General features: G+C 50.1%; 1 protein-coding gene across 2 annotated transcripts; it reads right to left on the bottom strand.

The window, feature by feature from the left end:
- Positions 1 to 576: 576 nt before the first annotated feature.
- Positions 577 to 12,028, bottom strand: RHBDD2 (rhomboid domain containing 2). 2 transcript variants are annotated; one of them, XM_021700491.2, is made up of 4 exons: positions 11,781 to 12,028; positions 9,583 to 9,990; positions 4,118 to 4,268; positions 577 to 1,557 (listed from the first exon to the last, which is right to left on the bottom strand). In XM_021700491.2, the coding sequence occupies exons 1-4, from the start codon at positions 11,965 to 11,967 to the stop codon at positions 1,200 to 1,202; spliced, it is 1,104 nt and encodes a 367-aa protein (XP_021556166.1). In that variant the 5' UTR covers positions 11,968 to 12,028; the 3' UTR covers positions 577 to 1,199. The 2 variants fall into 2 exon arrangements, with proteins under 2 accessions (XP_021556166.1, XP_044771078.1); XM_044915143.1 differs by lacking the exon at positions 9,583 to 9,990.
- Positions 12,029 to 12,958: the final 930 nt, after the last annotated feature.

Genomic DNA, 12,958 nt, shown 5'->3' with positions numbered 1-12,958 from the left:
GGAGCTCCAGCCGATGGCTGGCTCATCAGAAGCCACAGTTCTCAGGCCGGGCAGGCACCTGTGGGCTCAGGCACATTCCTATCCTCCATCTGCCCTGCATCAGAGGGGCTCACCCTGCCAACTCCATTTCCTGAGCTCACTTGCCAGTGCGTTCTGGCGGATCTGGCCCACGGGCAGCCCTGATGGTAGATGAGACGATGGGCAGAGGGGCCAGCCTCTTCTCAGCGCCTCTGGCTTCAGAGGCCAGTACTGGGATGAGGTCGTGCCAGGCAACCCCTCCTCGCGTAGTCCCAGCTTGGAGGTGCCCCCTAGGGGCAGCAGTGGCTTCCCGCTGTTGCCAATCCTAGGGTTGTCCAAGCTTCCTGTTTCCCCCTTCAGCTATCCCAGCTCCTTTGCCACTCAACCCCCTCCCCACGCCCCCCACCCCCGTGTCAGATCTCCACCGGGTGGAGGTCGTCTGCCTGGTTCAACCTGATCCACTTGTCTTCGCCATCACACCCCAGCCTGCTGCTGCCCCAACTCTGCCCTCTCTAGCCCCAGCCAGACCACAGAGACACCACGCACCATGAGCAGGTTGGAGGCGGTTTCTTTATACAAAGGTAATCAACACTATGGATCCATCAGCATGCTGCTGCGGTTCACCATGGCCCACTGCACCGCTCCTGGGGCAGAAGGCTGGCGGCGGGGGGTGGTCACTGTAGGGGAGCAACACTACACGGGCCCCGGGACTGCCAAGCGCACGGGCTGGGAGCTCCCGAAGGGCAGACATAGACGCACGGACACTAGAACCAAGAGCACCACACACGAAGACAGGAAGGAAGCACAGAGCTAGAACGAGCCCCTGGCAGCCACTGACCACCCCAGTGCGCTCTTCTCCCAGGTGTTCTTCGGGAGGCAGGGCGGCAGGTGGGAGGCGCCCTGGGCCAGGGGCCAAGCAGCCCAGCGGGGCGGCTACAGAACTATGTGACTTAATCACAGAGCATCTCGCCCTCTGCGTCTGTAAACTGGGGACGATAAACTGCACTTCACATAGTTGTCATGAGGACTGGAATAGGGATACATATCAAAATACTCGACACAGAGCCTGGCACATAGAGGTGTTCGATAAATAATTTTTTGTCGAGAAAATCTTAGCTTCGCTCACAGAGGACCTTCTTCAGAAAGCCAAGATGTGAGATAACTTCCCTAGAAATTCCCTGTCAGGGTATCAGGACCCTTGAGCACTCCTTGGAGCCTGCAGCCACTGGGGTGGCCAGGGCCCCAGAATACACCGTGCCAGGGCAGTTGAGGGGGGCGGGGGGCTGGACCCCCAGGGAGGCACCCGCGGAAGCCGGGTAGACGCCGGAGGAGTTGGGGGTTGTGCCAAAATGGTTCTGTACGTAACACAGGCCAGAAGCTGGCTGGTACGGAGGCAGGCTGGGCATGTGGCCAGGAGCACAAGCCGGCCAGGCGGCTAGTTTCTGGCTACTGGCATGCTGCATCTGGGCGACAGGGTGGCTCGGGGACAGGTGAGGGTGGCCACTCTGCGTGGGGTAGGAGCCGGGCACGGGGTTCAGCCTGGAACGGAACAAGAGAGAAGATGGTCACTCAGCTGGTAACGCCCAGGCCCCCAGTAGTCGTTGGATGTGAGAAAGGCTCGGGGTCACCGGACCACTTTGTGTGACAACCTGCTTTGGACATTTTCTGTAACTAGCTCCAAGCACCAAGTGAGGAGACAGGTTAAGTTCAACCGGTCAGAAAACATGCCCGAGAGGGGAGGGCCCACTCACAGTCCCGCAGTAAGCCTGTAGAATGAAAGGACACGGGGCTCATTACTAAGGCCACCTGAGGCGTAACCGCTAGCAGCACTTTGTCCCCCAGACGGAGATGGGACTGATCGGATCGCAGCCGTCACTGTCTCTATGGCCAGCTCAGTGATGCTACCCAAAGAGAATGGGCCAACTTCTGTGGGAGGGAGGGCAAGAGGGCTCGAGTGGGGTAACACAGGGCTTGGGCCCAGGCCTTGTCTGCTGTGAGGTTTTCTACCTGTGGCTTTGGGAGTGAAGACGCACAGCTCAAAGTCCTGGCCGGTAAGAACCGACAGGCCAGATGTGCGGAGCTGCGCCCTTGGAGATGAAAGACCCCCCACCCCGGCCCGCCAGACACGTGTGGCTGGGACCACAAATGGAGACACAGCCCAAGGGTTTTATCCTCTGAACTTCTGCGCAGAATTTCAAATATGGAGAATGATGGTGAATACGACTGGTGTTTGTGGTAGGTGACTGGACTGAATCCATACATGTTTCAGTTAAAACCTGACCTGACAAATCAGCTGCTTAAGGGGGCACCTGGGTGGCTCAGTCAGTTGAGCGTCTGACTCTTGGTTTCGACTCAGGTCATCTCAGGAGCGCGAGATCGAGCCTGCGTCAGGCTTCAAGCTCAGCAGGGAGTCTGCGTGAGATTCTCTCTCCCTCTGCCTCTCCCCCTCCACCCCTCTCTAAAATAAATAAAGCTTTTAAAAAAAACCATCAAATCAGCTGCTTAAGTACAGGAACAAAGCACGTAACATTAACATCTCACTTCTTCTGGGATTCTTGGAAATGCAGAGAATCTGGATTATCAGAAGCTCGCCAAGAGCCTCCAGGAGGCAAACGTGTCCAGACCGCTGTGTAACTGCCAAAAACAACACGCATGTTGTTAATACCTGTGTCCCATTGTCGGGCCAACTGAGACATTATGTTCTGTTCTGGGGGCCTGTAGCAGGCCGGGATAATGAGGCATTCTATACGTGCCATGTGAGGGACACGGAAGGACCTGAAGGGTCACCACTTCCCTGACCCCAGATCTGTCTATCATGATGAGACAGAATTAGACCTGGCACCAAAGTGTCCCAGTTACAGCGAGGCAGCTGCTGTTCCGCATGGAAGAACTTTCTCGTCAGGGGCTGCCTTGGAGATGAGCCCCCAGCCAGGAGGCTGAGGCAACCACCCTCAGCTGTCTGAGAGGGGGCTCCTTCACAGGGTGCGAGCTTGTACCCAAGGACCCCTGAAGTCCCCTCTCGAGTCTATGAGAACAGCAATTAAAAGCCTAAAAGCCTCCATACACCTAACTAAATTTCAATTGTCTCCCACATATTTAGACCCCAGGGATCACTTGCCTGAAATTGGGTGAGTGTGTATTTCTGTTTTTCCCAGTACCCCCCAACACCCCCGCCCCTGATGTCCCCGCCTTTAAAGACATGGTCAAAGGGCCCTGAGCTGGTGAAGGCTGGGGGGCATCCGCCTCCTCAAATAAGCTACAAACAGCAGCTTCCAATTCAACCTAAACCCTGCGTCCAGGCCAGCACGGAGCTCAGACTCTATTCCACAGCTGGTTGAAGGTAAAAGCACCTGAACTTCACACAAGTCCTTTCTTTTGGAGGGAACCCTGAAGGAAAGAAAATCTATGTGGTGAAGTCTCAGCATGGATGCACCCAGGGAAGGACAGAGAGGCCGGCAGTGGGGAAACAGCAGAAAGGGGGTGAATAGGACCTGGAAGAAGAGACCCTAGTTCTAGATGGGGCTCTCCTGCCTGTGTTACCTAAAGAGACTCCTGTCCTCCTTGGGCCTCCTCTCTGATGGGACGGAGTGAGGCTACGTAAGCCTGGGCGGCTTGCCTAGCACCTTCCATGGAGTTAGTGAGCCTGGTCTGGAAGACCCGAAACCTTACCTTGTCTTGCTGGGCGGCCGAGAAAACGCTACCTCTCAGGTCCTGCGCTGTCTCACGTCCCAGCCGCCTAGTCAGCCATGCGGACTGCCTGCTTCTCACTGGGGCTCCATGCCAGAGCCCAGGGGGACCTCTGCGGGGTGCTGGGCAGCACTGAGGGCTGGTAACAACACTTGATGGGGCCATTCCCTCCCACGGTCTGTCCCAAGCCACTCAGGGGTATATGTGAGCACTTCAGATGCCTTCCCTTCCCCCTTTCGGCTCAGTCCCTACTTCAGATGCAGCTGGGCAGGATCTAGAGCACTCAGAAGACATCTGTGCGTGGACGTTCTGGGCCCGGGACTGTACATACCCCATCCCTTTTTCCTGTGATACTGAACCAGTCACACTCTCTACGGGCCCTGGAACAAGTGTTAAGAGTTTTGTAACTTACTTCCGGCTGTGGGCTGCCCTTCTTTCGGCTGAAGAGCCTGAGATGTACTTGAACACCGAAATCCTCCTCATGAGGCTGAAGGGGAACTTCTGGTCAAGCTTCAGTGCTACTCGCTCTGAGAGGTCGATGGAATAGCAGTAGGTGAGGCCATCTGAGGTTGGTGTATTAAGTAAAACTGGAGACAGCTCAAGGGAGGAGGGCCAAACACTTCCCCATAGAACACAGGTTCCCACATTTATTCCACAGGGGGATTAGCACTCGCTCTACCATAGGCTGAAGCTCAGGGGAAACCAAGGCTTGAGTTTCTATGCCCTGCACCTCAGAGGGAACACGGCCCAGCAGTCGAGGAGGGCAGATGACGCCTCGCCTGCCCCGTGCCAACCCGTCCCATGCCAACTGCTACAGTCACGCCAGCACACGCCTGTGTCTCTGCAGTGGGATGAGCCAGGAGGCTGTCTCGATACCCTCTGTGGGGACTGACATCTTCTTGTCCGTTTGTCCCCCAAATAGAAGGCACCCTGCCTCCATGTGACCAAGTGAGCCTCGTGTGGGCCTCTTTGGCAGCACTTCCCCCACATGGTCATCACCCCCAGTAAGTGATCTGAGGGCACTCTGGTTGACCTGTGTCAACCCACCACTGCCTAGGCAGCCATAAAGATTTAGCTTTCGTCCGTCCGTCCATCCATCCATCCCTTCGACAAATACCTAGTGAGCACCTGTGATACATCAGGAACTAAGGAACGAGTGCCAGACAAGGAGGAAGTAACTGGGGTAGAGGAAGTGGTGATAAGCAAATGTTGATCACTGGAAGATCAGGCTGGGGACCCTCACCTAGTGTAGGGAGACCGAGAAGGCTTTCCCTAGGAAGTGAGGTGCGTGCTGAACCCTAAATTGCAAGCAGCAGCAGCTAGAAGAGGGCAGTGGTGGAGAGAAGGTAAGGAGGCCCTGGGAGCTGTTCCTGAGGCAGTGTTCTTCACTGGAATGCTCCTGGCAAGTTGGGCAAGACAAGCCTTTGCTGGGCTAGACTCTTCCACTCATTATTGGACATTCGGCGTCCCCAGCCACTGGCCACCAAATGGCAGTAGCGCCTGGTCACCGTGATAACCAAAAATGACCCTGCATGCCTCTGTGTTCTTTCAGGGAGGGCAGTATTATTTCCAAAGACTGATTTCCAATGATAACCAGTGCTGTGAGGAAGTCAAAAGTTGTCCCGGCTGATGACTTCAGAACGCTCTTAACCATCTGTTCTGCTTTGGACTCTGAAGAAGTCATGGTACCAGACTAGTCCTCCCACTATAGATAACTGTAAGCCGGGACACAATATTTTACACAACTGTCTTCAGACTTTGGACAGCAAACATTGTGTGCCAGGCTGTGATACTGAAGACAAGGGAAACAAATGAAGCGAGCCTCAAGACTGAGCTGGCTTTCCAGTGCCTGGAGGCACTTTCCAAACTACGGTATCGAAAGGGGACTCCAAGCAGAGAATGGTGTGTTTTGCTGAGCCGGAGAGACAGAGAAAGTTCAGAGAGGAAAAAGTGCCTGGGATTTCCAGGTCAGAGTCACAGAGAGGAGGGAGCTGCTCAGGGAAGGAGCTCCAGAAATGTATCTGAGTCTTTAGCTGAATACCAGTGTGCACACATGCGGGCAGAGACTCCTCATGCCAGGCAAAGAGCAGCTACTGAGGGAACAGCAACTATCCTGGAGCTCACACAGGGCAGGGACATGCTCGAGTTCTAACTAGACAGGGTGAAGAGACCTCACTGAACATCCAGGGCATTCAGAGGAGACCTCCAAAAAGGTAATGCTTTGACAAGTAAATTAACTGCTTACCACACACAAACACAAAAAATCAACACTTGTTAAAACAAAAACAAAAACCAACAACCAACTCAGCCCTCGATAACACAACATTTGCAGTGTCTAGTGTAAACTAAAAAATTATGAGACGTGAAGAAAACGGGTCCATACTCAGCAGGAAAATCAGTCAAAAACAGATCCAGAAATGATAGAGAAGATGGTATTAACAGACAAGTATTTTAAAACAGCTACCACAAATATCTAAGTATATGAAGGGTTTAAAGGAAAACAAACACAATGAAGGAACAGATAAAGAATCCCAATACAGAAATGAAAACTACAAAAAAAAAAAAAAAAGAACCTCTTGAGCTGAAATATACAACACGAGAAATAAAAAACTAAGTGGATGGGTTTAACAGCAGAGTATATACCGAAGAAAAAGAGATCACTGAACTTGAAGGTAATGCAACAGAAACTATCCAAACTGAAATGGAGAGTGGAAAAAAGCTAAAAGAATTAAAAAATAAACCAAGCCGGGGCGCCTAGCTAGCTCAGTCACTAAGCATCTGCCTTCAGCTCAGGTCATGATCCGAGGGTCCTGGGATCGAGCCCCGCATCGGGCTCCCTGCTCTGCGGGAAGCCTGCTTCTCCCTCTCCCACTCCCCCTGTTTGTGTTCCCTCTCTCGCTGTGTCTCTCTCTGTCAAATAAATAAAATCTTAAAAAAAAAAAAAAAAAAGTAAACCAAGCCTCAGAGACCCACTGAACAATACTAAGTAGTCTAACATATGTGTAATTGGTACCCTCGAAGGAGAGGAGAAAATAGGATAGAAAAAAACCTTGGAGACATAGTGATGCTAATTTTTTAGACTTAATAAAAACTCTAACCTCACAGATCCAAGATCCAATGATCAACTCCAAGCAAGGTCAGCTTAAAGAAAATCACCACAAAGGCACATGATAATTAAATAGCTGAAAAAGAATGATAAAAAATTGTGAAAGGAGCCAGAGGAAGACAATGAATTATATAAGGAAAACAGTAAGAATTACTGACTTCTCATGAGAAAACAATACAAACCAGAAGAAATGCAATGACATCTTAAAAGTGAAAGAAGATCAGAGAAGGCCAGAATTCTGTATTTAGTGAAATAAAGGCATTTTCAAGAACCCAAAGCCAAGAATTTGTCACCAGTGTACCCACTGTATAAGAAATGTTAAGGGAGGTTCTTTGGGCAAAAAGAAAATGATACCAGATGGAAACTATGATCCACACAAAAGAATGAAGAGAATTAGAGGGGCACCTGGGTGGCTCAGTTGGTTAAGCATCTGCCTTCGGTTCAGGTCATGATCCCGGGGTCAGGATTGAGCCCCGCATCGGCCTCCCTGCTCAATGGGGAGTCTGCTTCTGCCTCTGTCCCTCCCCCCCACTGTCCTCTCTCTTTCTTGCTCTCAAATAAATAAATAAAATCTTTAAAAAAAAGAATGAAGTGGATTAGAAATGGTAAATATGTGGGTAAATGTTGCTTTTTTTAAATTAAGAAATATATAATTGACTGTTTAAACAGAAGTAATAGTAATGTACTATGAGGTTTATAACACCTATGACAACAGCAGAAATAAAATGTAGGACAACAATAACACAAAGGCTCAGGTCATGATCTCAGGGTCCTGGGATCGAGCCCTGCATTGGGCTCCCTGCTCTGCGGGAAGCCTGCTTCTCCCTCTCCCCCTCCCCCTGCTTGTGTTCCCTCTCTCGCTGTGTCTCTCTCTGTCAAATAAATAAATAAAATCTTAAAAAAAAAAAAGGCAGAGATGGTCAGACTGGAGAACCAACTACATGCTCTCTACACGAAACATGTTTAAATATAAGGACACAAACATATTAGAAATATAAAGATGGAAAAATAGATACCATGTAAATACTAATTTTAAGAAAGAAAGCTAGAATAACTACATACTAATATCAGAAAACAAAGACTTCAAGCAAAGAATATTATCAGAGATTAAAATGGTCATTTCACAAGGATAAAAGGTGAGTTCATTAAGATGACATAATAATCCTAAATGTGTATGCATCCAATAATAGAGCTTCAAAATACTTGAAGCAAAAACTGACAAGAATTGAAAGGAAAAAATAGACAAATCCACAATTTTAGCTGGAGATTTCAATAGTCCCCTTTCAGTAATTGATAGAACAGTATAACTGTATAGAAGGCTAGAACAACATCAACACCCTGACCTAACTGACAGACATTGAATACTATACCCACCAACTGCAGAATGCCCATTCTTTTAAAGTACACATGGAACATTCACCAAGATCTATCAAATGCTGGGCCAGAAAACAAATTAAAAGGACTACAATCTTAAAAAGAAAGTTCTCCAACCACATGAAAGGAAATTAGAAATCATCAACAAAAGGAAACCTGAAAAATCACCAAAAATTTAGAAATTAAGAAACTCATTTGTAAATAACCCTTGGATCAAAGAAGAAATCCCAAGGGATTAGGGATTTTAGAAAGGGAAATTAGAAAATACTTCTGACTAAATGAAAATGAAAATACAACGTCAAAATGTGTGGGATACAGCCAAAGTAGTGCCTACAGAGGAGTTCATAGCTTTAGATTTCACATATATATTAGAAAAAACAGGTTCAAAATTAACAAAATTAAAATTTTAGAGTAAGATAAATGAACTATGTGTGTATTTACACACTACCTACCCTAATAGCTTACAGAATCACAGATTGAAAGAGATTTTAGGAATGTACCCTATTCAACATCCAACACTACCAATACTGATATTTAAAAAAAGTAACCCACATTGGGGCACCTGGCTGGCTCAGTCGGTAGAGTGTACAACTCTTGATCTTGGGGTTGTGAGTTCAATCCTCATGTTGGGTGTAGAGATTACTTACAAACATTTTTTTTTAATATAATAAGAAAAGGGGTGTCTGGGTGGCTCAGTCGGTTAAGTGTCCGACTCTTGATTTCAGCTCAGGTCATAATCTCAGGGTCGTGCGATGGAGCCCCACGTTGGGCTCCTCGCGCAGCAGAGTCTGTTTGTCCCTCTCCCTCTATCTCTAAAATAAATAAAATCTTAAAAAAAAAAAAAGTAACCTGCACTGTATTTTAGAACTACCCCCTGCCATCACCCGTCACTGCCAGAATATTATACAAGTGATGCAAGGCTTATTCTAAGTTTCTAATCACCCATAAGAGCCTATTTTTAAAAAAAATTTTTTTCTGACAGAAAGACTAACCCAAACCAAACAAACCTGTTTCCTCTTCCTTTCATAGAACATCTCGAACTCGTGGGTATTTCAGATTCTTCCAATGAAACCTCTTCTCATCATTAGCCAAATGTAGGTTTATACCTCAGTTTACAAGGGAAAAAACCCCAAATCAGAATATTTCAAACTGGCAGTGCTAAGCTGGCGTGAGGAGATAGCTAGCTATGCTGATTTCCAGATGGGGAAATTCTGGCTAGAGAAGGGAAGTGACCCACCCAAGACCCCATGGTTTTCAAAGCTGAAGCTAGAATCTAGATTACCTCCACCTGAGCTGATGGCTCTATCTGCGACCCGCCCCCCCCCGCCCCGCGGCCCTCCAACTTGGTTCACTCTTTGGCATGTCACCACCCTCCAACTGCCTTCCAGGAAGGATACACGCTAGCCCAATTCCAAGTCCACAGACATTACTGAGGAAGGAGGTCTGGGGAATGAGCCAGGAGGCACACAGCAGGAGCCACGGCACCAGCATCGAGGGCACGACCACGCCAAAGACCAGGGCCCTCCGCATGCGAGAGCGGACGGAGTTGACTCCCAGCATGGCAAACGCCACTGGGGTGAAACCTTTGGCATCCTCCACCTCCCCCAGCTTCGACAGCGAGGACACAGCTTCAAACGACAGGAAAATGATAGCAGAGAAGATGGCGAAGATCACGGTGAAGAAGCAGTGGCGGACGGTGCCCACGGTTCTCTCGAAATTGCCAGCAAAACGCCAGATGATAATAGCACCGCAGAGCAGGGAGACAGGATTCTCATAGACAAAGATGTATGTCACCAGCCTGTAAACTGCAGAGGGAACAGGGTTAGAGGCTTGGCAGTGGGGGCTCTAAGGAGGGCAAGCCAGGTTACAACCCACCTCGGAAAGGGGGAGTAGCTGGCTGTCAGGGCCAGCGAAAATCAGCCAGGAGCCACAATAGGCAGGGGGAGGCAATAGTGAAGGACCCAAGACTCAAAGGAGAGCTGTGAACATCCAATCCTTGCTCTTTCCCGGACCTGGAGCAAGTCCGTGACTAGTTCCACGTGGGGGGAAAAAAAAATAACACTTTTTAGCATGGGATGGTCTTTGAATTTGTAATGTGCTTTAGAATCCTTTTTTTTTTTTTTAGGTTTCGATACTGACCTATCTCACCGGGCAGTTTGAGGGTTAATTAATTGTAACAGCTTCAGGGTGGATTGAGTGGGTGTCACTTAACACTCTTTGTGCCAGTCTCCTCGCTGTAATCCTGACCTCTCCTTCCATAGTGGCTGTTCAGAGGAAGAAAAAAGGGACCATGAATTATTTTGTACCTAAAAAGATCATAAAACTATCACTAATTATATAGAGAACTCAGAAGTCTTCCTTGAAAGCGCGTATCCAATCTTACAGGTAGAGCAATGCTTGATATGCCCATGAACCCCACACTCAGAGAAGCTGTGAACTAAAGGGGGGTAAGGGGAGCTCCGTTGACACTGACATTTTGCATTTGTCTACAAGGATGTGCTCTGTGTATCCAGGGCGGGTGGAACAGTTTGAACAGGGAGGCAGGCTATGAACCTTATGCCTCAGGCCATCTCTGTAAGGCTGCATCATCTCAAGAGTACTTCATTATTTGCTGAAATCATTCCAAGTACAAACTGAAATTCCAGTATAAATGTGAAGATTCTAGAAGCAACTCTATACGGTTTGGGTATTAGACACCCCCAAGGCTCCAGTTCCAAAACAACACACAATAAAAAAAACCTGTTGCTGTCTCAATTGCATGACTTGATAGCTCTGCGACTCCCCCACATTAAAGCCTGTTTCACCTAAATAATGGAGAATAATAAAGCCTATGTCATGGGATCAAGATTAATGCTCGTGAGTGTGCTTTGCGAAACAACAAAAACTATACAATTTTCCCATTTTCCTCCCCAGAAAAGAAGGGGGAAGAGACAGAGCCTAGGTTTGTCTCTCATGAGCGGACGTTTATATTGAATCGATCTGCAAAATTCCTCAGCCGTAGATGATACAAACACCTTTCCCAAGGCACAAGATGCCTCCTCTTCCCCCCTCCTCCCCCCCCCCCCCAGGAGTTGGGAATCAGAGTCAGGGTTAAGATGCACACGAGGAAGCAGAAGAAATTCTAAACCCCAAAGAGGCCAGGACGCTTCTAGGGGTAGCCACAGACGATGCTCAAGTGTCTTGATGGAGAGAGAAACATTGTTCCCAGGGGGCGGGGGGAGGGGGGAGTTAGGCCCTCCAGCAAACGTCGGTGTGTATGTGACGGGGAGAGGGAGAGGAAAAATCCTCGGGGAGCGAGCCTGGGTGAACGAAGCCGGTTTGCTAGCGAATGGATGCGGGGCCTTGACCAGACGGGCGGCGCCGGGAAAGGGGACGAATTCGGGTAGGGAAGGATTACAGTGATGACGAAGATGGGACTCTGGAGGGACAAGGACGCGGGATACGGGGCTGGTGCTCCGGGCGGGGAGATCGATGTGCGGGCGGAGTGGCTGGAGGTGAGCCCCGACGGCGCGGGCGAGAGGAGGCCGGAGCCCAGGGCCTGGCGAGGTGGGAGGAAGAGGGCTGGCCCCCGTGGCCCGGCCCCGCCCCTGCTCACCTTGCCAGTTGCGCAGGGCCTCGGACCGCAGCGAGAGGCCCGAGGGCGCCAGGGGCGGCTGCAGCAGGAACAGGCGGGGCCCGGACACCAGCAGCGAGAGCAGCGCGGTGAAGAAGGTGGCGGATGGCACCTCGGGACACAAGGACCAACTCCGACACGCGGACTCCGAGGCCGCCACGGCCGCCATCGCTCCTGCGCCCCTTCTCGGCGCAGGCTGATCCTCGGCTCCTTCCGCCTCCCTGCGGCTGTCTCCCCTGGCAACCGCGACGGAGGCGGCCGGAAGCCCCTTCTCCCCGAGGCCCCGCCCCGCGCCGAGCTGCCCAATCCGGTCGCGCAGGCCGCAGGGAGTCGGAGCAGCGCCCTCTAGCGTGCAACGCTGGGGCCTCGCACAAGTGCCGTGCTTGGGCCGCTTGCCGGGCGGGGGTTTGGATTTCGTCATCTCCGCTCCAGATACCGAATGAATTCTGTGTCTTGCGGTTTACAGAGCCCTTTCACACGCACGCGCACGCACCTGCCTTATCTGTGCTTATCCCCATTACGCCGATGAGGAAGCTGAGGTCTGGGGAGGGCCCTGAGTAATTCAGTTGAATGGCAAAGACGGATTTTGAACTCAGATCCTCCCCCTGCTAGGGCCTGGAATTGGCTGGGACTACCGCCGAGGCAGCCTTCAGTGGCTGGATTGGAGAGGAGGGGGCAGGAGATGAGGCCCGAAGCGTTAGAATGTAATAGAACCCGTTAACACTCAAGGTGTATTTCAGCACTTCAAATCCGACAAGCGGCGTCTCCAGAGTACAGCTATTTAGACAACTGAATATTCTTTCCCTTATTCCAGATGCCTAAGGAGGCGAGGCACCTTGCCCGAGGTCACAAGCAGGGAAGTGGTAGGATTAGGATTTGAATCCGGTTTGCTAGGGTCTGATTTTCTGCATCTTTAACTATTTCCCTTTGCCATCCCGCCTACTGCTACCTGTATGAAAATTTGACTTGAAATCATGCTGACCACCGAAAACTAAACAATGCTTTGCTCTCTGTGCTGGAAATTCATATCCATTCTTCGTCCCTACTCTGCCCACTGCTAAGTTCTGGCAGTGTCTGTGTTCCCATGGACCTCAGAAAGGGAACCTGAGATTCTTTCCATCCTCTGTGTTCAGTACTAAAATATAACTATATGATTTTCC

The sequence above is a fragment of the Neomonachus schauinslandi genome, chromosome 5 (assembly GCF_002201575.2).
Source record: "Neomonachus schauinslandi chromosome 5, ASM220157v2, whole genome shotgun sequence".
NCBI lineage: Eukaryota > Metazoa > Chordata > Mammalia > Carnivora > Phocidae > Neomonachus > Neomonachus schauinslandi.
This window is presented reverse-complemented; position numbering and strand designations above follow the sequence as displayed.

Excerpts from the sequence above, each read along its gene's own strand:
- RHBDD2 (XM_021700491.2), bottom strand. The coding sequence starts at position 11,967 with ATGGCGGCCGTGGCGGCCTCGGAGTCCGCGTGTCGGAGTTGGTCCTTG. Across the intron at positions 9,991-11,780 it reads GGCCCTGCGCAACTGGCAAG|TTTACAGGCTGGTGACATAC; the intron begins GTGAGCAGGGGC and ends TTCCCTCTGCAG. Across the intron at positions 1,558-4,117 it reads AGGGCAGCCCACAGCCGGAA|GCTGAACCCCGTGCCCGGCT; the intron begins GTAAGTTACAAA and ends GTTCCGTTCCAG.